Source organism: Artemia franciscana, chromosome 3 (assembly GCF_032884065.1).
Source record: "Artemia franciscana chromosome 3, ASM3288406v1, whole genome shotgun sequence".
NCBI classification, from domain to species: Eukaryota; Metazoa; Arthropoda; class Branchiopoda; order Anostraca; family Artemiidae; genus Artemia; species Artemia franciscana.
Genome location: NC_088865.1, coordinates 11,300,064 through 11,323,299, shown reverse-complemented (window position 1 = coordinate 11,323,299; position 23,236 = coordinate 11,300,064). Strand labels below are relative to the sequence as shown.

General features: G+C 34.6%; 1 protein-coding gene across 1 annotated transcript in view; it reads left to right on the top strand.

Moving 5' to 3' along the window:
• LOC136024881 (nuclear pore complex protein Nup107-like) overlaps positions 1 to 20,125 on the top strand; it is an 84,418-nt gene extending 64,293 nt beyond the window's left edge. The window contains exons 9-13 of the mRNA XM_065700412.1: positions 4,430 to 4,634; positions 10,264 to 10,401; positions 11,342 to 11,533; positions 16,461 to 16,604; positions 19,867 to 20,125. Coding sequence (XP_065556484.1) covers positions 4,430 to 4,634; positions 10,264 to 10,401; positions 11,342 to 11,533; positions 16,461 to 16,604; positions 19,867 to 20,031 — 844 coding nt within the window. The 3' untranslated portion in view covers positions 20,032 to 20,125. The remainder of the gene's footprint in view (positions 1 to 4,429; positions 4,635 to 10,263; positions 10,402 to 11,341; positions 11,534 to 16,460; positions 16,605 to 19,866) is intronic.
• The last annotated feature ends 3,111 nt before the right edge of the window (positions 20,126 to 23,236 follow it).

Genomic DNA, 23,236 nt, shown 5'->3' with positions numbered 1-23,236 from the left:
GAAACAACTATCACCTTCCAAAAAAAGTTACAGCCTTTTGAGCTGTTTGGCACAACACCTTTATAGGTTATATTTGGCTAGTTTCACCAATATTTGTTTATTATTATTAATTCGTATACATCTTTTACTGAAACTACATTGCTGAATATGGAAGTCTTAAATAAGAAATATCTTAAATTCACTCTTCTCCTGTAGATTTTAAATTACAACCATGTTTTGAATTCACTCTTGTGCCCATGGAGCCGTAAAACATTTCACACTAGCCTAACTGGTTCTTTAACTTTGTTTGGAGGTCTTATTTCTGTTTAAGTTCTGAAAAAATCAACTTATATTCGTTTTTAATTGACATGTTTACATTATTGGGTAATTTTGGGTGTATTTACTAAGTGTATTTACTAGATTCCCTACTTAAGAATTAAAATTTTGAATGTAATTTGACTTTTGGACAAAATTAGAATATTCAATGTAAGTTTCCGATCAACCCTCGTTTTATTCAAGAAATTGTAATAATATTTTTAATATATAATTTGGGATGGTGGGATTAGTGTTCATATGAATCATAAATTCCTGTCGGTTTTGGTTTTCTATAAGACTGAAGCCGTTCCTGTTTCAGTTTGTAGACACCCTTGAATATACATGTATCGTCATACACTATTTTATTAAGAGAACCTTTTTATGTTGCATTTTGTTGCAACTGTACATACACTGTACATACACTATTTTATTAAGGGAACCTTTTTATGTTGCATTTTGTTGCAACTGTTTGTTTGTTTAAATGCGTCAAGATATTTTATTAAAAAGAACTTTATTTTGTTATCTTAAAAAAATAATAGTAAAAGCAGGACGTTCTGAATAAACACAGCCCTATTTGATTCCTTAATATCTTGTTCTATTTGAAGTTCCCTTGGTCCTGAAGCTTCATTGGGGTCTAGACCGGGTCTGAAATTTTACTGCATATCTGGGTAAAAATTATATTTTTTCTGATAAAATCGGTGTAAAACATATTGGTTCCAGAATGTAATATTCTCTTTGTTCGTTCCTCTTATTCTGAAAATGTCATTCCAATCGGAGAAAAATCACGCTTCACCCATTCGGGATTTTTGTGAGTTGATAAAACCAATTTTTTTTCAAAATCATTTGATCATCTTTTTTTCTTTCTTTATCTTCTTTTTTCTAGTCCAGTATACATATATAGCAGCTTGTAAGCTGATCTTAGGTAAAACAAATTTGGACTGAGTGTGGCTTATATCATCAATCAGACCATGTCTTTATCCTAGCTCTAGTGTCCGCTGTAGCCCCCCCTCCTTTCTCGTCTACATGTCCTGTAACGTTAAACCAATTTGAGTAATGAAAACTCGTGAACCAAGTTTCTGGTTTGATAAACAATTTTCAGAATATATTGCCTTTTCTTGGCTATAGCTTGGTCTGTTTAAATTTTTAGAATTTTAAAGCCATCAGGGACCAAAATATTCAGGGTCCGTTTTTGTTATCGCAAGTTGGTTTAGCCGTTGTTAGGTTCAAATCTGTTATAATGGTTGTGGCATGCTCTCCAGCCTAGTAAGGAAAGAATTACATCCCATAATAACCTAACTTTTTTAAGACGTATCCTAAGAAAAACTGTCCAATGAGGAAGAGTCTTTATTTGGTTAATTCGGGAATGATATCCATTATTCTGATTCATCCTAATGGTAAAAGTGGACTACAAAAACAAATTTAAGGGAACTTTTAAAAATAGGCCAAAACCTCACAACAACGGTGTGAAATCGGCATAAAAACTGCCCCACTGTTATCTCCATCGCCGAAAACTTCGTATACAAAAATAATAGTCCCTTATCTTGAGCAACAAAGAAAATCACTTTTTCGCGTGTGTGCATAAAGATCCAACTGATTTTTCAAACTGATTTGAAACGAAATATAAGAACCCGTTTCTTTGTCTCTCAAGTATTGCAGTCTTCTGGCCTGGAATGATCAAAAATATTCGAAATTTGAGGAACTGGGCTGAACTAAGACATTACAGTCCTGTGGTGGCGTAGTGGGTTGGACCTTAGCTTGGTAATACGGGACCCAGAGATCCAATCATGCTGCAGCAATGCACTGCAGGGCCGACGCAGGGACCTTAGTAGTCAAGAAGCGTCGTTAATCTGATACATACTAAGACATTACATTTCCTAGCTGGCCGGAAAGAAAAAACTTAGGGCTCGTTGTCGGAAGAAGTTGTATTCCTGTTTTTCCTGTGCCTTTGGGTTCACTTGATCCAACAGCTCATGGATATAAACTTCAATTATTCAAGAACAATGGAAGAATCAATATTTAGAAGATGAAAATTTTTCACCGCTTTATCCCCTACAGCGCTGTAAAAGCTCAGAAATGATTCCCGACGCAGTTCTTAGGATATTGCAGATACGCTGTTTTGATAATTTAGTAGACATAGTGTCAGGAGGTTTACCTCAGTGCTTAACTGTAAATAGACTATAAGTCCTATAGAGGCTTATAGTAGAACGTTTAGGGACGTCGGAGAAAAAATTTGGCCCCATCCTCTTTCCCCTCTCCCAAGTCAAAATTTGAAGTCCACTTAGACTCATATTACTCTATGAAATTTTGCACTTGACAACCTCGTAATCACATAATACCTTTTGATTTACTTCGCTACTCACACTTGATAAATTTTAATTCTCATTGGGGCTTTTTGGGTTGCTGTGTAAAGATGTTAGGTTAATTGAGACGTAATATTCCCTCCTCTAACACGGTTTTAAAGTGCTCCCACTATGTGCACACTACTTGAAAGTTTTAGTTTAAAGTTTCCCAGGCCAATTGGCCTCTGCCCTTATTCTGCCAAGTCAAAGTTTGGAATGCACTTAAACCCTAAAAACCTTCTGGAAGTATCAATTCAATCTCTTATTCCGTTCTTTTGGTAGTTTGGATTTCTGTTAATATAGCACCTTTTTATTTACATACCTACTTCGTCTTGAATAGATTTCAGGCAGTTTGGGCTGGAAGTGTCAAAACATTTTTAAACAAAATATTTTTATGCCTTCTCTATCCTCTTGCCATTCAAAGTTCACTCAAAGCCCATGTGTCTCATCCCGTCCCCCTTTTATAGATTTCCCTAAATCTCTCAATATGATACCCCGAGTCACCCACGAGATATTAGTGACAGATAACCTTATTACACATAATTTTGTTTTGATTTACCTTGCAACATCGCTCACCATAGATTTTACATCTTGTAAGAATCTTGCTTTTTAAATCTTGCTTCGCAGTGGGTCTGAAACAATTTTTTCTCCACATGATGCAAAATTTGAAGTTCTTGTCCCACACTTCTCCCTTCTTTTCTCTATTATAACCCAAATGTTTCAAGTTCATCCCACCTCCCAATTTATTTTTGACCTGCTACAATTAATTTTAAGCTGGTTTCTTGATTTTCTCACGGGTGTGTTTTGTTTCTAGTGTATGCTCTTAGAATATTCTTGGAATCTTGGACTAGCAAATGGTTTTCAAGAGCTTTTAATTTATCGGACAACCGAGACCGGAGTTCGCTGTCTTTTCTGCTAAAATGTATCTACTAACAGTGGTTAATTTTCAGAATCCAGGATAATAGCTGCCCTCTAATCATTTTTGGCTTAAAAAGTGAACTAGAACTTTCAATTCCCAATCAAATGAGCCCTCTCTGAAGTTTATGCTAGCATCCCTTCTATAAGAACCATAGATGCCCCCAGGGAATAACTTAGAACGCCTGTTCCGGGCTCTGGAGGACTGTGTCGACACCAGAGTTTTTGTTATCTTAAAAAAAAACATATATGCTCCCAGGGCATAAATTACAACGCCTGTTCCGGGCCCTGGGGGGGGGGGGGCTGTGTCGACACCTGAGTTTTTGTTATCTTTCCTAAGAACCATATATGCCCCCAGGGCATAACTTACAACGCCTGTTCCGGGACATGTATCTTAAAATTTCGACTCGTTCGGATTCCGGGAAAGTTGGATAGAAGAAATGGGCACTGCGTAGCCGCTAGTGGCTCTCCAATCATTTTTGGCCATTTAATAAATCAATAGAACTTTTGATTTCCAATCTAATATTTCTGCGGCCACACCTTCCAAACATGGTTTCTGGGGAAAAAAATTATCGACCCGTTTCTGGGTCTTTACTGGGCCCTGTTTTAGGGAATATTTTTTCTATTTTCCCAGTTCCATTACGGTCCCCTTAGCTTAACGATCTAGGGATTTTTTTTCTAGTAAAAACATTTTTTTTTAAAGTAAAAACAATTTTTTTTTTTAGTAAAAACAATTTTTTTGGGAGAGTGGGTCCATTTTTGGGATAGGGGGGGTTGCGTCATAACAACTTGTGTTTTGCTCTTCAGCCACGGGAGATCACGATTCATTCTAAGTGAAATAAAATGCAATTTTCTATTTATATATTTTCTTTTTATTTCAGGAAGCGGCAAGAGGAGGACCTTCCTTGTATATTAACTGATGTGGAAGAGATTCCACCACTTCCGGTTTTCAAAATATTTGGTCATCAATGGCTACTTTGGGATGGTGTTCCTCTTTGCGGAGACGCGATTTTCCACAACAATGCGCTTTGTCGTGAATTCTTGCTGGTTGGTGACCTTGAAAATGTGGCTGGCACATTGGATATGGTTAGTAACCCTGTTCAAGGTCTAGATAGTTCCTCTACTGTAATTTTTAATATTTTGCAGTTCCAATAGACTCTTTTTCTTTTTTTTGTATCAAAGAACTAAGTCATTGATGGAGCGGTAAGATTTAGAACCAGTGATTAATCTATTATATCCTACTGAAAGGGGAATTTTAGGGTTAACAGTGCAATATGGGTGCTGTGGGGGGTAGTTCTTCTATTGCAAAAACGTAGATTTTAGTGAAAAATTACAGTTCCCAAAATTGATCCATTAAAAGCAGTACTTTATTCTGAAAAGGGGGGGATAAACACCTTAATATCAAGGATAATTATATTTTTCTGTGGAAACCAAACTTTCTTGAAAAAAAAAAAAAAAAAAAAAAAAAAAACGGAGTACAATTGCTAATTAATTCAAAGAGGGTAAAAAGTTAGAGAGAAAATGGGTTAATAATTTGGCAGTGACTTGACCGAATAATTGCATGCTGTAAAATCCCCCAATAAGGCTTCACAAGTGTATCTAGATTCTTAATAAATGTCTCACTTTTGCCAGAAATCCCAAGAAACCATGGGGAAATTAAACATTTCACAAAATTTCAGGGGGGGGGGCCGAAGCCCCCCTCCCCCCCCCCCCCTGCGAACGTGCCAGGTTATACCCATCTCTTCCGCTCTTTCCTTACCATAAATTATGGCCCTTTTCCTATTTTTATCTGGGACAAAATCAGATATACTTTTTCTTTTAAATTCTTTAATATGCCGGTTAAATATTTTACTATTTGGCTGTCTGGCTACATCTTTCAAGTCTTCAGCCATGTCATCCATGGCATCCTTAATTCATAATTCACACATCCTTAATCATATATCCTTAATTCACACATCTTTAATTCATATTTTATTGTTATCTCCACCTTCCTTACATTCCTTTTGTTTCTATAGAATCTATCACTCAGATTTTTTTTTAGAAGCCCGTCCTCCTCTCTACTAATCTTAAATCACTTTCGCTTAAATTCCAGGTTCCGATTCTAGCTTCCCTCGCTGAGACAACATCTACAACTTCACACAATATTTTCTAAATTGATTCAGAAACAGTAATTTTGACTTCAAAAATAAACTTATGGGAATTTCGTAAAATGGCTTGAAACCCCTCAAAAATGGCATCAGATGGATATGAAAATTCACCATTTGAACTGCCGTTTTCAGAAACCCAACACAGAAAAGTTACAGCCCCAATACAATGAAAACTTTTTTTTCCCACTGCTAGCAGGCAACTAGCACAAATAGATGGCTCTTTAAAGGCTCATTCAATAGGAATTTGTGTTAACTATTCAATCTTTAAAGCTCCAATTTACTTGATGTATTATAGAATTAAGATTATCATTGGAGCTTTAAAGATTGAATAGTTAAGGAACAATAATGAGAATAGTAAAACTATTTCCTTTTCTACCATTTCGTCATACCTAACTCTTTTTCATAGCTATAGTATCTAGGACATATATGGACGAAGTTAAGCAAAAGCTTTTAATAAATAGTTCAATAATCCAACTGTACAAAGTATGTTAGTCATGAATAGTTCTAATACATTATTGATCTGTCATATGTTATCATACAGTATCACAATTAGCTCATTCAGTGGTACACATTATCTTCGTCTTCCCTGTTAGTTCCATATTAACCAGGTAACTTCAGATTGTCTTAGTTTTTTGTTATACCTTGGAGTCTCTTTATAGTCTCCTTACAGTGTCTTTTAGTTTCTTTTATAGTCTCTTTATAGTTCCTTGTAGTCTCTTTATAGTCTCTTTTATGCTCAATAAATTCTAATTACGTAGGTTTTTAATAATATTCCAGTTGTATATGGAAATAGGGTATTATATTAAAAAATTATATACAATATTATATATAAAATTTATTTTTATAATTATGCAAAAAAAATAATTATGAAATTATGTTTTATAAATATATCACTTGAGGGGGGGGGGGAAACTTTCGATTTCATGTTATTTATGGTTGTAATCTACCGTGTATAGAGTCAGTTATAAAGTATGCTTGACGACATTTAAGACAATCAGGAAACAGAATCAAGTAGTTATGATATCACATAGACTTGTCAAAAGAAGATGCATATGTTATATCATCTTGTATATAAACATGTAGTTGTTTTTCAAAAATTGCTTTGAAAACATAATGAATATTATGTTTCGTTTTTCAAAAAAGCAAATAGATAATTGCGAATTCCCTTAAACAGCCGTAAATGTTGTTCCAATAGATACTACAAATTCCTATTGAATGAGCTTTTAAAGAGCCATCTATTTGTGCTAGTTGCCTGCTAGCAGTGGGAAAAAAAAGTTTTCCTTGTATTGGGGCTGTAACTTTTCTGTGTTGGGTTTCTGAAAACGGCAGTTCAAATGGTGAATTTTCATATCCATCTGATGCCATTTTTGAGGGGTTTCAAGCCATTTTACGAAATTCCCATAAGTTTATTTTTGAAGTCAAAATTACTGTTTCTGAATCAATTTAGAAAATATTGTGTGAAGTTGTAGATGTTGTCTCAGCGAGGGAAGCTAGAATCGGAACCTGGAATTTAAGCGAAAGTGATTTAAGATTAGTAGAGAGGAGGACGGGCTTCTAAAAAAAATCTGAGTGATAGATTCTATAGAAACAAAAGGAATGTAAGGAAGGTGGAGATAACAATAAAATATGAATTAAAGATGTGTGAATTAAGGATATATGATTAAGGATGTGTGAATTATGAATTAAGGATGTGAATTAAGGATGCCATGGATGACAAGGCTGAAGACTTGAAAGATGTAGCCAGACAGCCTAATAGTAAAATATTTAACCGGCATATTACAGAATTTAAAAGAAAAAGTATATCTGATTTTGTCCCAGATAAAAATAGGAAAAGGGCCATAATTTATGGTAAGGAAAGAGCGGAAGAGATGGGTATAACCTGGCACGTGCGCAGGGGGGGGGGGGCTTCGTCCCCCCCCGAAATTTTGTGAAATGTTTAATTTCCCCATGGTTTCTTGGGATTTCTGGCAAAAGTGAGACATTTATTAAGAATCTAGATACACTTGTGAAGCCTTATTGGGGGATTTTACAACATGCAATTATTCGGTCAAGTCACTGCCAAATTATTAACCCATTTTCTCTCTAACTTTTTACCCTCTTTGAATTAATTAGCAATTGTACTCCGTTTTTTTTTTTTTTTTTTTTTTTTTTTTTTTTTTTTTTTTTTTTTTTTTTTTTTTTTTCAAGAGAGTTTGGTTTCCACAGAAAAATATAATTATCCTTGATATTAAGGTGTTTATCCGCCCTTTTCAGAATAAAGTACTGCTTTTAATGGATCAATTTTGGGAACTGTCATTTTTCACTAAAATCTACGTTTTTGCAATAGAAGAACTACCCCCCACAGCACCCATATTGCACTGTTAACCCTAGAATTCCCCTTTCAGTAGGATATAATAGATTAATCACTGGTTCTAAATCGCTATGAACATAACCTGAGCCTAAAACTTTTGAGGCTTCAGTTATCTTCCCCCCATTTGCTACAACACTACAGATTAAAGTTAATCTGTATTTTCTGATATACGTGCTTTTTGCATTACTAAATAAAAAAGTGCTACTTTATATCTGCTGTTTCAAAGGTTTTGGCCCCCCCCCCGAAAAAAATTTCTGCATACGTGCCTGGGTATAACGTTTTGAAAACATGCTAAACCATGATAAAGTAACAGGATAGAATGTACAAAAGGACGAAAAAGTATGTAACACTTTAAAAGTGGAGGGAGATTTATTTTATGAGAAAGATTTAGTGACAGGATTAAAAGAAGTAAAAAATAACAAGACACCAAGTGCTGATAGTTTGGCAAATGAGTTCTTTCTAAATATGGTGTTTTTAAAGTTGATTTTAATATGGTGGTTCATAAACTACTGAAGATTATAAATATGATTTTTTGAAAAAGGGAAGCACGTATTGATTTTATAAAATCTTTATTTAAACTCCTTTATAACAAAGGTGATAAGAATGATTGTGGTAATTTTAGGGGCATTTGCTTTGCTTATGTAGGAAGGAAATATTTAGTATTATGATACTTTTTAAACCTAAATATGATGTACATAAATTTTTAAAAGAAGAACAGTGTAGTCTTAGGAAGGGGAGAGGACGCGTCGACCAAATTTTCCCTCTTAGATTAATAATTGAGAAGATATATTATAATTGAGAAGATATATTTCATTATTTATAATTGAAAAGTGTCTGAGTCAAACCATCAAACCCCTTTAGTGCTTTAATTTATAGATTATGAACAAGTGTATGATTCTGCTGATTGATCAACTTTAGTGAAGGTATCAGATAAATACACTAAGGTGAAAAATGCTATGTACGAAAATAATATTGCTGCAGTTAAGCTAGAAAATCTGGTGAGTTGCTGGTTTCGTAATGAATCAGGATCTAAGTGTGGTCCCCATTTATAGGGATTATTTTCAGGGACTAGTCCTAAGGAGCACAGCAAAGGTTATGCGAAAGCAAGTAATCAAATGGCTAAGTTAAACTCTCCTAGACTTAGATTATGCTGATGATTTGAGCGTCTAAGCTGAAAATGTTAGCGTAATGAATGAGTTCTTTGAATTTTTGAGAGTTGAGGGTGTAAGGATAGGCTTGAATATTAGTTTTAATAAGACTAAGTCGCTAAGACTGGGAATAGGTGAAGGCTCAGAGGGATTTTGGCTAAAGAAAATATCGATAAAATGAAGAGCTTTACTTACCTAGGTAGTATTATCAGTGAAGATGGTAGTTCGAGTGAAGATGTTAAAAAATAGACACTGGTTGTTTTTTCATAGTTTAAAAAGTTTAGAAGAATAGGATGATAAGTCTGCGAATTAAGTTTAGAATATTGGAAGCTATATTGATGATAGTGTTCAAGTATGGATCTGAAGCGTGAGCACTCCGGAAGATGGATGGGGCGGGTGTTAAATGTGTTCCAAGGAAAATTGTCTATGGATGGTTCTTGGTACTCGTCTGACTGACTGTATTTCAACCAATAAGCTGTTTGAAAATGCGGGTCAATCCCGTTTTCAAGGGCTATAATGATAGAAAGACTAAGATGGATAGGAGCCTTTTGGCAGATGAAGGGTGACAAATTGCCAAAGATCGTACTTTTCGGATAACCATCTAGGGCTAAACGAAAAGCAGGTCGTCTCCAAATGGAAATGGTGGATATCCTAAAGAAAAATTTAAGGGAAATTGGAACTTTTAGGACGTTCTAAAGAGGAAGGCTTAGGTTAGATTGGGATGGGAAAGGAGCAGTACCAATGGTTGTGTATTAGACTAGACCTCAACTTACTAAAGAGGCAACAAACGCCTTATCTGTAGAATCATATGATTTTGAAAAAAAATATATTTTCAAATATAATTTGTTTGCTTATAACTTAATTTTTCAATTATTAGAGGAACTTCTTCTTCTTTAAAAGAGTTTTCTTGTAATTTTTGACCTGGTTTCATATGGTTATTATTATTTTTTTGTTCAAAATTTAAAAAATCCCTGTTCCGAAAAAAAAAAAATAAATTCCCCGCCCTGTGTGAAGTTTATTTTTCTCTGGTTAAAATTACTAATACCGTTTTTATTATTTTCTCTTTTCAGTTGCCTGACAATATTGTGGATTTGGTTAAGCAAGAATGCATTGAAGCAATGAGTGTTGATGATAATGAAGAAGAAGGAGTTTTACCCTCTAAAGAAGAAAATGCTATTAGAGAGCACATTTGTGTGCGGTCGTATTTGGTATGGTATAACTTTCATTAGCCAGGATGGGCAGTTTCTATGGATGTAGTGGCTCTCCGGATAATAGTGAAAGCATCACCCCACGTAGGAGTTCCCCGTTATTGAAGGGTTAAATTCATGACTTGAGAATCTAATTGTTCAGGATTGACCCTAATACTGAAAGATCAAAATTTTCAATGTTGCAGCACGAATTAACAGATGGACTTATTGTGAAAAGTCCATGGGGTCAAATAGTTCTGGGTTTTTTAATTGTCATATATTCATACATGGGTACTAATGAGATTTTAAATGGATGGGGTCGTTTGTATATTCAGAAATCATATTTTTTTTTGTCAGCCTAGATTTCTTTAGCATTTTCAACAATCTATCACAATCAGTCACATCTTGTACAGTTTTGTTGTAAAAATTCTGTGTGGGGAGTCATTGCTGATTCAATTTGTAGGGTACTTAAAGCAATCAGATACTTTTCTATGATTTAAGGTAATCATCATACATTGGCAATTCTCCCTTTAGTTTAAGTACCTAACATCACTCGGTCCCTGGAACTTGGCACGTGGCGAGCTTATATTTATACGCAATTCTCACTATCCATTGTCTTCTAACCAAATACTAATGTGTACTTCTTTTCCAGCATTACCCCAGTAAATACTTTTGCTTTAATTACGTTGTTATCTAAATTCAGTTACAACCAGGTCTGTTCCATGGCACACACCCTCTAAAATAATCAAACTATGCATTAGCATAACTATCGTGTTACTCTTTAGCTTCTCTTCTTCATCGTTCTTTGTTAAACTTGTGTCTTGTTTACTTCTTCTATATTTTGTTATCTTCGTTTAGCTTCTTTGTCCTATGTTCTTCTTCTCCTGTAATTTTTTACCATCGTTTTCTCTTTTGCTTGATTTACTTTTTCAGAAGAAATCCAATTATTTAATTTTTTCAGCAATGCCAGGAAGCTTTCGAAAACTGGCTTATGGTATTGAACTCAAAGCCTTGCCCTCCAACGAAGCCAAAAACTCTTGAAGGGCCGATGGGAAGTCACCATTATGCTGAACAATTGGCATTCGAAAAGAAAGAGCATTTGTACAAAAAGGACTTGAAGAAATGGGAAAGTCGACTTTCAGCAATTACTGATGTGAGTTTAGAAAGAGCTTTTTAAAATAAATGACCAAAGACTTTCATTACAAAAATTGGAGAGTCGACTTTCAGCAATTACTGATTTGCGTTTAGAAAGAGCCTTTTAAAATATTGTAATGACCAAAGACTTGTATTACAAAAATGGGAAAGTTGACTTTCAGCAATTACTAATGTGCGTTTAGAAAGAGCTTTTTAAAATATTGTAATGACCAAAGGCTTACATCAAAAATGAGAGAGTCGACTTTCAGGAATTACTGATGTGCGTTTAGAAAGAGCTTTTTAAAATATTGTAGTGACCAAAGAGTAATATTCCAAAAGTAGAGATATAGACACTAATTTATTGAGAAGTTGTTGACAAAGTTCAAAAGAAACGAAGTTGTGTTTTGAGTTAAAAGAAAGTGAATACCAAAATATAAAGTAAGAAATAATAACATAGGTCAGACACAAAAATAAACAATGAAGGAGATACAATAACGGTATCCCAATTGGGACTTTCAATCGGCAAACAAGATGTAAGTGCATAAAATAAGTAGTTATTGGGCCTTTCGGCTATGCTGAACAAACTGCCTATCTCAAATTTTGATTGGACATGTTTGGGGAATTAATGGACTTAGGTGTGGAGCTAGCCCTTCGAATCCCTTTTGACTCTTAAACAGGGAAGTAGAACTTTAGATTTCTGTTCGAGTGAACTCTGGATGAGCGGTCAAATAAGTTTATCTTTTTTTAGTTTTGTTTTTTTGTGTATGTTTATATAAGAGCTAAAAATAATCTTTGTGTTGATACTCTCCCTCTTAAAATGGTTTAGATGCTCCTAACACAGGACCTTGCCTGTGCTTTCGACTTGCTTTATAAGAAATTTATTTATAAGTAACATGAAGGGACTGAGATGATAAAACATTCTAAAAAAATAACGGACACTAGTGCTTTGCTTTGCCCAATAGTTCTGTGTAGGGGAACCTGTCTACTGTTAGGCTATGAAAATATATTTTATGCTTTGCCCAATAGTTCTGGGTGGGGGAGCCTGTCTACTATTAGGCTATGAAAATATATTTTATGCTTTGCCCAATAGTTCTGTGTAGGGGAGCCTGTCTACTGTTAGGCTATGAAAATATATTTTATGCTTTGCCCAATAGTTCTGTGTAGGGGAGCCTGTCTACTGTTAGGCTATGAAAATATATTTTATGCTTTGTCCAATAGTTCTGGGTAGGAGAGCCTGTCTACTTTTAGGCTATGAAAATATATTTTAAACTTTTTCGTAGAAAAAAATAGCTTTCGCATGCTGACAGCGTCGCCTGAAAGTAGCTTCTCCGAAATAATGTTTTTGTCAAAACTGAGTTACAAACGGTATCTTGTGTAAGAGAAAAAAATATTTCGAATAGTCTAATTGACATTGCTTGGTCGTCTCTAACTGTCTTCATTTTGCGGTTCTCCTTTGCCGAACTGCATTTTTTTTATTTCTTTAAAGTGATTTTGCCGAATCACATGCAGCATGTTCTATTTTGGCGAAAGCTACTGATTTGCTGAACAAAACGTGGTTACATTGTCTTAAAGTTTGGTACATGGTCAGATTCATGTGTGCCTAAAAATCGTAATTAAATCATGAGCTACACGATGCAAGACATTATGACGTAGTATTCACACGTCTGGAGTATAACAATGAAGCTTTTTGAACCTGGCCACTCCACGTTTCAGGACATCGATTTTAGCTTAGTGCCATTTTCAAAGTTGAAGTTACTATAGTTTAAGCAACAATAAGGAATTGTTGTGTTGTTTTGTATAAGCAAGGCCTGTGCAAAAGGCTGTTCTATAAAACTTTGTTTGCAGACAATATTCCTTCTGTAGCGCTGACTGCACCATAGACTAGCCTAAGGAGGTCATTGTCCAATATGCCTGCAGCGAATGCTGTGCAATTACGTTCCGATTGCGTTACGTTTATCCCCCAACCCTACCTTCCCGTCCGCAACCAACCGTCCCGTATAAAATCCCTACAAGTCCCCAAATTCACTCCCATCTTCGCTAAACATGAAAGATATCGCAAGAGTTTTGTTGAGTTGTATAATAATCAGGAATACTAGTCATGGATTTTATTGTTGCTATGTATTTTTCATTTTTGACTTTCTAACTAAGTGCTCACTTTTTTTGTGTGTATTTGTACAAAGAATTATGTTTGACGTGAAGGTCAAATTCTTCCTATATGATTTGTAAATGATATGATATATTGTGTATACTACTGCTATTTGCGGCGTAAAATTCAAATTCAGTAATCATGCTGTGAATAAAATTCTGTGTCCTGTGGTGGCGCAGTAGATTTGACCTTAGCTTGGTAATACGGGACCCAGAGATCGAATCACGCTGCAGGAATGCACTGCAGGGCCGACGCAGGGACCTTAGTAGTCAAGAAGCGTCGTTAATTCTTAAATAATAATAAATAATAAAATTCTGTTCTATTCTAAAAGCTGCTGCTTCCCTTCTAGCACATCAGTTGATTTCGTAAAAGGAAAAATAAAAGATGCAGAATCGCTTTACCGTTTTCTGCCAGCAGTAGATGTGGCATATGTAAAAAATTATTACAAGTTGTAACAAAGCTTAGGTACCTAGCACTTCAGGTAAAAACAAATCTTCCCTAAGTAGCCACTACCCCCGAAGGTTTAAACCTGAAATTCAAGGAGCTTGTTATTAAGTGAGACTTCTCTTTGACCTTTTGTTATGTTTTACAGTAAAACTTCTAATTAATTTTCAAAACTAAATATAAAAAAACTTAATTTAAATAAAATAAATAGTTCGAAATAAGAATAAAGTTTATACAAATTGAATAAAAGTTTGAATTTTGTTCCAATTCTTTAAGAATGACCCTCGAATTAAAAAGGCCGTTTAATAAGAACAAATAGCTCTTTCGAAAGTAATATAAAAAACTTTAGCGTAAAGAGCAGGTATTGACGAGGGGGCACACCCCCTCATATGCATAATAATTTTTGTTCTTTTAAAGTTTTAATGTTGTAAAGTTTAAAGTTAAAAGTTTTAATGTTTTTATTCAGTTTCCTATTGCTTTTTAAATAATGCTGGGAAATCTGGCACCCCCTTCATGGAAAATTCTCTTTCCCCATAAAAATTTCCTCCATGGAAAGGTTTCCTCCCATGTGATCCTCCCAGTACCTACCCCCCCCCCACCCCTGCCAGAAAAAAATCCCCTCTGAAAACGTCTGTATGCTTCCTAATAATCAATACCAAATTTAAACAATGGGCAAAGCTCATAACCTACAGCCCTTCCCCCGGTGACTATGGGGGATTAAGTCATCGTCAAAGGCATAGTTACTAGATTTTTTGATATGCTGAACAAAATGGCTATCTCAAAATTTTGGTCCAGTGACTTCAGTGACTCCAGGAAAAAATGACATTGGAGGGGGCCTAGTTGCCTTCTAATTTTTGGTTATTTAAAAAGGGCAATTGAACTTTTAATATCTGTTTTAATGAGCCCTTTCAAAACATTCTAGGACCACTGGGCTGATAGAATCACGCCTGGGATAATAAAAAAACAAAACAAATAAACATGTATCCTTGATCTTTCTTCTGGCAAAAAATTCTAAATCCACATTTTCGCTCATAGTGAAACCTTTGCAGGCTGGTTCTCTGATGTTCTGAATCTGATGGTGGGATTTTCATTAACATTCTAAGACTTTTAGGGGATGTTTCCACCTTTTTTCGAAAATGAGGCAAATTTTCTCAGGCTCGTAACTTTTGATGAGTAGAGTTAAACTTGATAAAACTTATATATTGAAAATCAGCAGAAAAACCTGATTCTTTTGATCTGTCTATTGGTATCAAAATTCCGTTTTTAAGAGTCTTGGTCACTATTGAGCCGGGTCGTTTTTTGCTTACAGTTCGTTACCACGAACTGGTTGATTAAAATTTTTCTACCTGATGAAATACGTTGAGCCGAAAGTCACATTTCTAATTCATGCTGAGCTAATTCTGTTTTGCCATTTTTTACCTATATTCCAGAATTTCCAGGTGGTTCTGCCAAAGCTGATAGTCATTCCGTTTTATCTCTAGAACGGCTTACCTTAGGCCAATAAAAATAAGCACAATGATATAAGTGGTTTTTCTTCTTAATTTGAAACAAAAGTTCAAGCTCTAGCTATAGTCGATTCTGAGATACAAATGTCAAAATTTTCAAACTCGTTTTCTCAGATTTTGGAGTATTCGGCAAAGCCGCTTTCAGGTGACGCAGTGTTTCCCGTTGCCCATTTATAACTGGGTTGACTCCGGCTGAGCTTAGAGTCACGCCATTGACCCTCGTTTTAAACCATATAACCATAACCAGGACCGAAAATAGGTACAAAATGGAACAGTTTTTTCTTTAAGTTTATTCGGTACGCTTTGTATCCAACGGAGAAGAAATTGTAATGAAATTAGGCCTACTAAAGAAATATCAATGTGAAATAAAAACAAAAACAAACCTAGGGAGAGGGAAATAGACTGTAAGAATCCCAAAAATACTAGCATAAAAAAAAAGAAATATAACGTCATCAAAACAAGCGTGTAGGGGCCAGAAGCCAGAGCATAAACCGAACAAAGGAAATCTGAAATTTCTGATGCTGTAGTGGAAGCCTCGAAGATCTAAACTGCTAACCGTCATGAACGAAACGACCAGAGGGGAGACGTCAGCTTGTATCTACCAGGGCTAAAGAACTGAGCCAGCTCATGAGGATTAAACCTTGATCATTAATCTCAACTTCTAATGTGCAGTTTTATTATAAATTCTTCTTTCTTTTTTTTCTGGTTTAATTTCTATTTTTCTGCTTTTGTTTTAACCATAAAGCTTTCTTCTTTTCATGGTTTTCTGCTCCGTCTTTCTTTTTCTTTTTCTTCTTTTTTTTTCCACGTGCTTTTTTCTCATTTGGCTTTCATCTATAGTATTTTTTCAGAGAATCATAAGACGTTTGCGAGAGGAAGTTATTGAGTTTTCTGGTGGTTGGCTCATTGATTTGCCAACAAGTGATGACAAAGATGAAGAAAGTGAAAGACGAGAAAGGGAGCTTGATCTCATTCGTAAGGATTGCCTACCAAAGGTAAGTTTCTTATTGAAATGAAATTTCGGACCCTCACGTAAAGAGTACAGATCATTTCTCCGTTGTAGTACTTTCAAAAATAAGTGTCACCAGGTTTCTTTTGACATCTTTCCAAACAGATACAATGTTGGGCATGTGTTCGATATAGATGACGTCATTTCTTTGAAATTTTTCTAAAATAGATATCATTAGCAACATCGGGGTTTCACTTAAAGAGGAAGGAGTACAAGAAAACATTAGAAGACATAATATAATTTTTGGGATCAAAAGAAAAAGGTAAACTAGCTCTGACGTATGAAGTATATTGACTATCACATATGAAGTCTATTGGACGTACCTTATCTTAAATCTTAGTGTCTTCAGAGGTACACAGAGCGTCAGTGAGTAACCTTCAGTCCACCCTCAAGTGGGCCACTGCGTAGATATCCTTCCACACTGGGATGAGATCCGTCTGAAGGGTTCTTCTTTCATGTTTGTACGTTTATGGAGTGTGTTCTGTGGTCTTCCTCGATGACGGTTGCCTTCTGGCTGCTGATGGAGGAGCAATTTATGAAGTCTATGATCTGACATATGACCAAGGTATCGCCATCTTCTTTATCTCATAATGTAGATGTCTGGCTAGTATGTTGTAAGTTTTATGTTGAAAGTTTTGTTTCTTCGTTAAATTTGTTGTGTGATGTTTTTTCGGTAAATTTGTTGTGCGTAATGTGGTGTTTTTCGAGGATGGGAACCTCTCCCTGAGAGTTGAATAATATTCAAAGATTCAGTCAAGAAAACTCCTGAGGTTCGAAGCACAATTCCAATATATTATCCAAAGAAGTTTTTACGTAATATCTGCTATTACATTTAACATGTTTTACTTTTTTTTCATGGGATAAGATTAGCGTCATTGCCGTTGCCACTTAGATTATATTTTGAGTGGCAATAACTGTCGCACTAGTGACGCAAAGTGGCAAGAACTCGTAGTTTGGTTTACTTCATCCTGAGCAATCCCATCAAATGTGAGAAATTGTGAAATAATTTTCCCATCAGAAACTATTAGAATTAAAATTGAAAATAAATTAGCTCACATAAGGGGTATAAAGGCTCTTATCCGACGTTAGAGAAAGGTAAACTGAAAAATAAAAAATTACTTATTGATAATTAGCTGTTAAGACTATTTTGACAACCGAAATTAAACCATCAGTGCTATCTATTTTGAATATACTTGATGCGCCTGCTTGGTGGCTTGAGGATAGCTAAAACATTGGAGTGTAGCGTATGGTTTCACATTATTTTTAATTTCAATTAATCATTGAATTTAAAATAAGTAATTTTAAATTTGTTATTTATTAATGAGAGAAAAATGAAAGAAGCCTCTTATTGTTATGTCTTCTCAGTATTTTCTCATGTCTGCAAGAATGAATCTATGTAAGCATGCATGCTGGGAGATGGTCGCTACAGAAACCAGTGCAAGAAGGTTACGAATGGAAAATCCAATGTGGTTCTGGAATGGGCAACTTATGAGAGTTAGATATCGGTGATTTGATATGGGTAGGCGAGGATTACAGGGCCGCTTACAGTGTAGGGTCTGATAACCTCATTAAAAAAAGAGGAAATCTTTAACGATCATGGAATATTTGACGCGATTGATAAAAAATGGAGTTTAAAGCTAAAATTTCTTAACTGGAATGTCTCATTTTCAAGAATGTATTTTAAACAAAAGTCTGCAAAAGGCAGGTTTGTGTTAATTTAGAAACATCTTGGCAAGTTAAGAATGCTAGTTGACTTATAGGTGATAGACATAATGGGTATAGAATTATACTTTATTTTCCCCACATGTGACTCTTAAAGTACCTGGAAAGACAAATATGCAGGAGTTTTGGGTCAAATGAAGTTTCCAAACTCCAGATGACGTTCGTGATCTTTCTTTTCCAAGTTAGAGACAGTTTTAGCTCTTGTATGTTTCCTATACTCTTAGATGTAATTTTTAAACTTTGGACTATTCAGCCAAGCATTGTTAAAACAATGAATGTAGGCTACAACTTATTTTTTCTTGACGTTTTTAACTTAAAAAAAACGTTAATACTAAAATCTAACGAAAATCCAATAGAACGAGAATTTTAGTATCAAAAGTGTCAAGAATGTCCTTCTAGTTTTCCCATATTATCAGTTTTTTATTGAAAAATTTGTATTTTTAGTAGTAATTTCAGTAAAAATTTCGTGTATTCGGTAAAAAAAAAAAAAATGCATATTTGGGGGACATGTTTTTAGCCGAGACTAATTGAAAAATTTTAACTACTGAGATACTATTTAAGCTATATTCCTTTACATTGTGTAAAGCAATTTGCTATATATTTTATTTATGGTGTCCCGCAGCTTTAATGTTTCAGCACGAGACGACAACTATGCTATCATTCGATCCAACTTTAGATTCAGCCTTATCCGTAACTTTTCATCTTGCTTAAAATTTCTTTTTTTATGGAAAATATATTGAGAACATATCAAAATGAAAAAAAAAAAATTTTGAGCAGGTCTGGATTATTCTCGAAGAAAATGTCTACATTCCTAATGATATGAGCATCTTTCCGTGCGAGTTAGTAAAAAACAAACTTTATATAGCACAAGTAAAAAGATAAAGTATTGTAAAAATTAATTTTATTTTTAACCAGGAGAATCTTGTATTTTTGCTTTTGTTTGCATTTCTTTTGTCCTCTTATTTTTTATTTATTCAAATATTCATTTCAGCCTTGAAATTGAATCAACCAAATTATTTTATATTTTATTCGATTTTATTTTTTTGTAAGGGTTAATATTATTTTGTATTCAATTCGATTTTATTTTAAGCTTCTTATTTACTTTACCTGTATCGTAGATGTATTGTGTTTTTCTGACGGTTTCGTATCTTATCTTTTTAATTTCTAGAGTTTTCAATTCTTTATTAGTTTATCTAATCAAACTCCTCTATTTTTTTTTCTTTATCAGATTTTATTTTATGCTTGGAATAATGTAAGTTTGACATAATGTAACTTTTTGTCAACTTCATCATGTTTTATATCATGTAGCAAGTTTTATTTTCTATCATGGATATATTGCATTTTCTAGGTTCTTATTTCATATTTGATCCTGTGTCTAGTTTTTGGTTTGTTAGTCTTAACCTTGTCAGGGTCAAATATAGAATCAATGTTAGCGGGGGGGGGGGGATACAAATTTTGCTCCTACTTCCAAATTTTTGGCCTTTCGTACCTGTAACTAGTCCAATACTTTTTCATTTTAATTTCAGGCTTGTAGTTTACTTTACCAAGTTCTTTTATCATCAAAAAGAATTGAAGAGATTCAGCAAATGGAAGCAATTATTATGAATCCTGAGTACCAAGTATCAAAATCCTTCAGGGAGGATGAACTGGAAGAGTTTCTTGAGAAGATTTGGAGGGCAAACAGAACCTGAAACTGCTTTTTAGCCTATCTTAATGTCATCATAAACTGTTAATATTTTGAGTATTTTCTAAGTAAAATCTCTTATTTCAAATGATTCAAAATAAGTTATTTGTCTATTGTATATGCAGGAAATATATAAAACAGTAGGTAAATTTCAAGAAGTGATAAACATTCAGATATCGTCAACTAATCGAACCCGGCTGTAGCAGGACATTACAAGGCCGACTCAAGGACCTTAGTAGTCAAGAAGTATTGTTAATCCTAAACACTTCTGTTTTACTGAAAACCAAGGAAGTTTTGTACTGGAGATTTATTTGGTTTATTGATTTGACACATATTGGAAAGAAGCGTAGTTGTCATGAGGCAAAGTGCACGCTTATATGCTGTAATGGAGGGTGACTCATACTAATAGTAACTTATACTCTAAAACACATAGCAATCGATACACCTTTGTGGTGTATGTTCATCTAACAATCTTTTGGGTATATCCTTTTCCATTTTTTTAGGGAGGGGGGTCCTAGTAAAGAACGAACAACGGACTATAGTAACCAAAATAAGAAAACTCGTTAGAGACAAAAAATAGCTATTTTAGCTGATCCAGGAATGGTAACTATTATCTCGATTAGTTTTAATAGTCACTTCGAACCCAAATTTAGGGGAAGTTCGAAAAATAGCCTTTAAATCATTAATGCCGTTGGATCAAAACAAAAAGTACACCATTGAAATTGCCTTGCTTGAACAACAAGAAAAGCCACTTTTTTGCTGATGTAAGCAAGTATTAAGAGTTAGTACACTTGAGTAAACATTGTAGATATGTCTTGAATAATTGGCGAAGAAATAATTTTTGCTCGTTTCAAATTTCAAGTCCGTTCTTTACTTCCGCAAGAAAACTTTCATTTTCTTTCTCTTAATTTAATTTTGCTCGTTGTTAGATTTGAAAAGACTATGTATTACTTCAGTGATCAAACTCCAATAATCATCATGATTTTTGTTTTGTAGATGGGATATTAAATATAGGTTTTACTTCCTACTTTCCTTAAGCTCACCTGCGAGATACGGACAGCTTTGCCACATAGATAGAGATCGATAGGTATATGCTCTTTTTTTGTAACTGCCAGTGGGACAGTAAAACATGAGAAATAGCTGTTTAATAGCGTTTAATAGGATACACCATTTGAAAGGACATTGCTGTATCTAGTGCCTATTGTAATTAACAAAACGTAATGTTAAAAATAAAATACGATTTTAAGCAAAACACTGCATCATCGTTTCCAAGGTGATGGTATATTAAGTGTACTCTCCTATTTGAGAATATAATGCCAACCAAAAATTGGTTGGTTCTTTATGATGGTAGCAGCGGTAATTGAAACCTAGGAAGGAGTGAACCACGGGCCATAGTGAACCACGGGCCATGCCAACCGAAAATTGCTTGGTTCTTTATAGTGATAGCAGCGGTAATTGAAACCTAGGAAGGAGTAAACTATGGCCCATAGTAACGAAAAATGTGTTAATGAGATATGATCTTCCTGAATTCTGCTAAATGTGCACATGTTGTTTAATGATCTTCTCTTTGTTGATGATGTTACGACAAACACTCCTCGAAATAACAATTATTCTCGATAAAGCGCAAAGGACAGCCTGGCCTATAGAAGCCTTAAAGCGTACACCTCTTTGTGATAGTCTCTGTTCGTTATATGCTTGACTTGATTACTCACTGTAGCTTCTGTTCTTTTGGGTCTTCTTTATTCTTTGACTTTGATTCGTGTCCCTTTGAATTAGACTTTATTTCTACCTTCTTTGGTTTAATGTGACTCTTTACTTCTCTTTGAAAAACATCCTATCTAGAAAGCTATTTAAAATTAAATATTTCAATAAATGTGGTCCCTCGAGCAGGCTTTCTTGCCTTCATCATCCAATCTTGTAGAGGATATAAATTATTTTTGCCAGCAATTGGGGCGTTCATAATTGGAGTGGGTGGAGTTCAGGAAAGTCACTTTCAAGATAGAGGCTATTGAAGCTAAGCCTTTTTGCTTTTAAGTTCTTTTGTTTTTAGTTTTTACATTTTAGACAAATTAATATTATCACAAATACGAAATGAGCTTTTCTCACAATCAACTGTTTTGTAAAAGTTAAGCTTCGATTTAAGGCGTGAGGTTTGGGGGTGCTAGCCGACCTCTGTATATTTAGAGTAAGTTTAGGTGTGAAGATACAAATGAACACAGATTAAATAAATAACAAGTATTTTCAAATGCAAAGTAAAGAGCTAAATGTACAAACATTATTTCGTATATGAGAGGCCAGTCCTCTCCTTAGCCTCTTTTTTCGCTAAAATTTGATAGTGCTTACTGGTTGCATGTATTGCATATATAAATATGACGAGTATGATCAATGGGTAATTGCAAGAGTTTCATTTACGCATTTGATTTAAAGCATTTGAATGGAAACTTTAAGAGTCTAAAGCAAATGAACATGAATAAAACATTCTTGAGCAACTATGAAAATACTTTTTATTCACGTTCTATATCTCCTTTGTTTAAGCAGTTGTTCTTAAAGTTTTGGGTACAGAAAATCGATCTTCAGTGCAAAAAGTGGGAATTGTAAAAGGGGAAGCCCCCCTCCATATATGTAGAAAATTTGTTGTCCATAATAGGTCTTAATGCTGCTCTTTACCTACATTTGAAAAGATAGTGTAAAAAAACCTATATATTGAGTGCTGTAAAAGAACATAGCTTGCCAAGAACACCTTTGTCTATAAGTGTTGATAGCATCTGTTAAGAACAATAACCTTTGCCTGGAATTTTTAGTATGTTGCAGTAATTACAGTAGATAGTGTTTCCTATATTTGAATTGATATCTCTTGTTATTCAGGTGTAAGTAAGTATGAGAGCATCAGACCCAAACCGAATAAGTGGCCACGCCAGGAATTAAACCAGTGCCCTTTGGACGCATCATTCCCAACCCAGCACACCAACCACTTAGCTAACACAACTCTGTAATTCAGATGTAACCTGGAAAACTTTGAAGGATCTTCCAAATAGGATCGAGTAAGACCAGTTGACTACAAATGATGCAAAAATTAACATTGTTACTGAAAGTGCTGATGCAACTGTTGAATTGAATTGATATAAGGTATTCTAACTAGAAAGTACAAGGCAAACAATCTTGGATATCTTTTAAACCTGGATAAGCCGAATTAAACTGAACTTGACATCAAT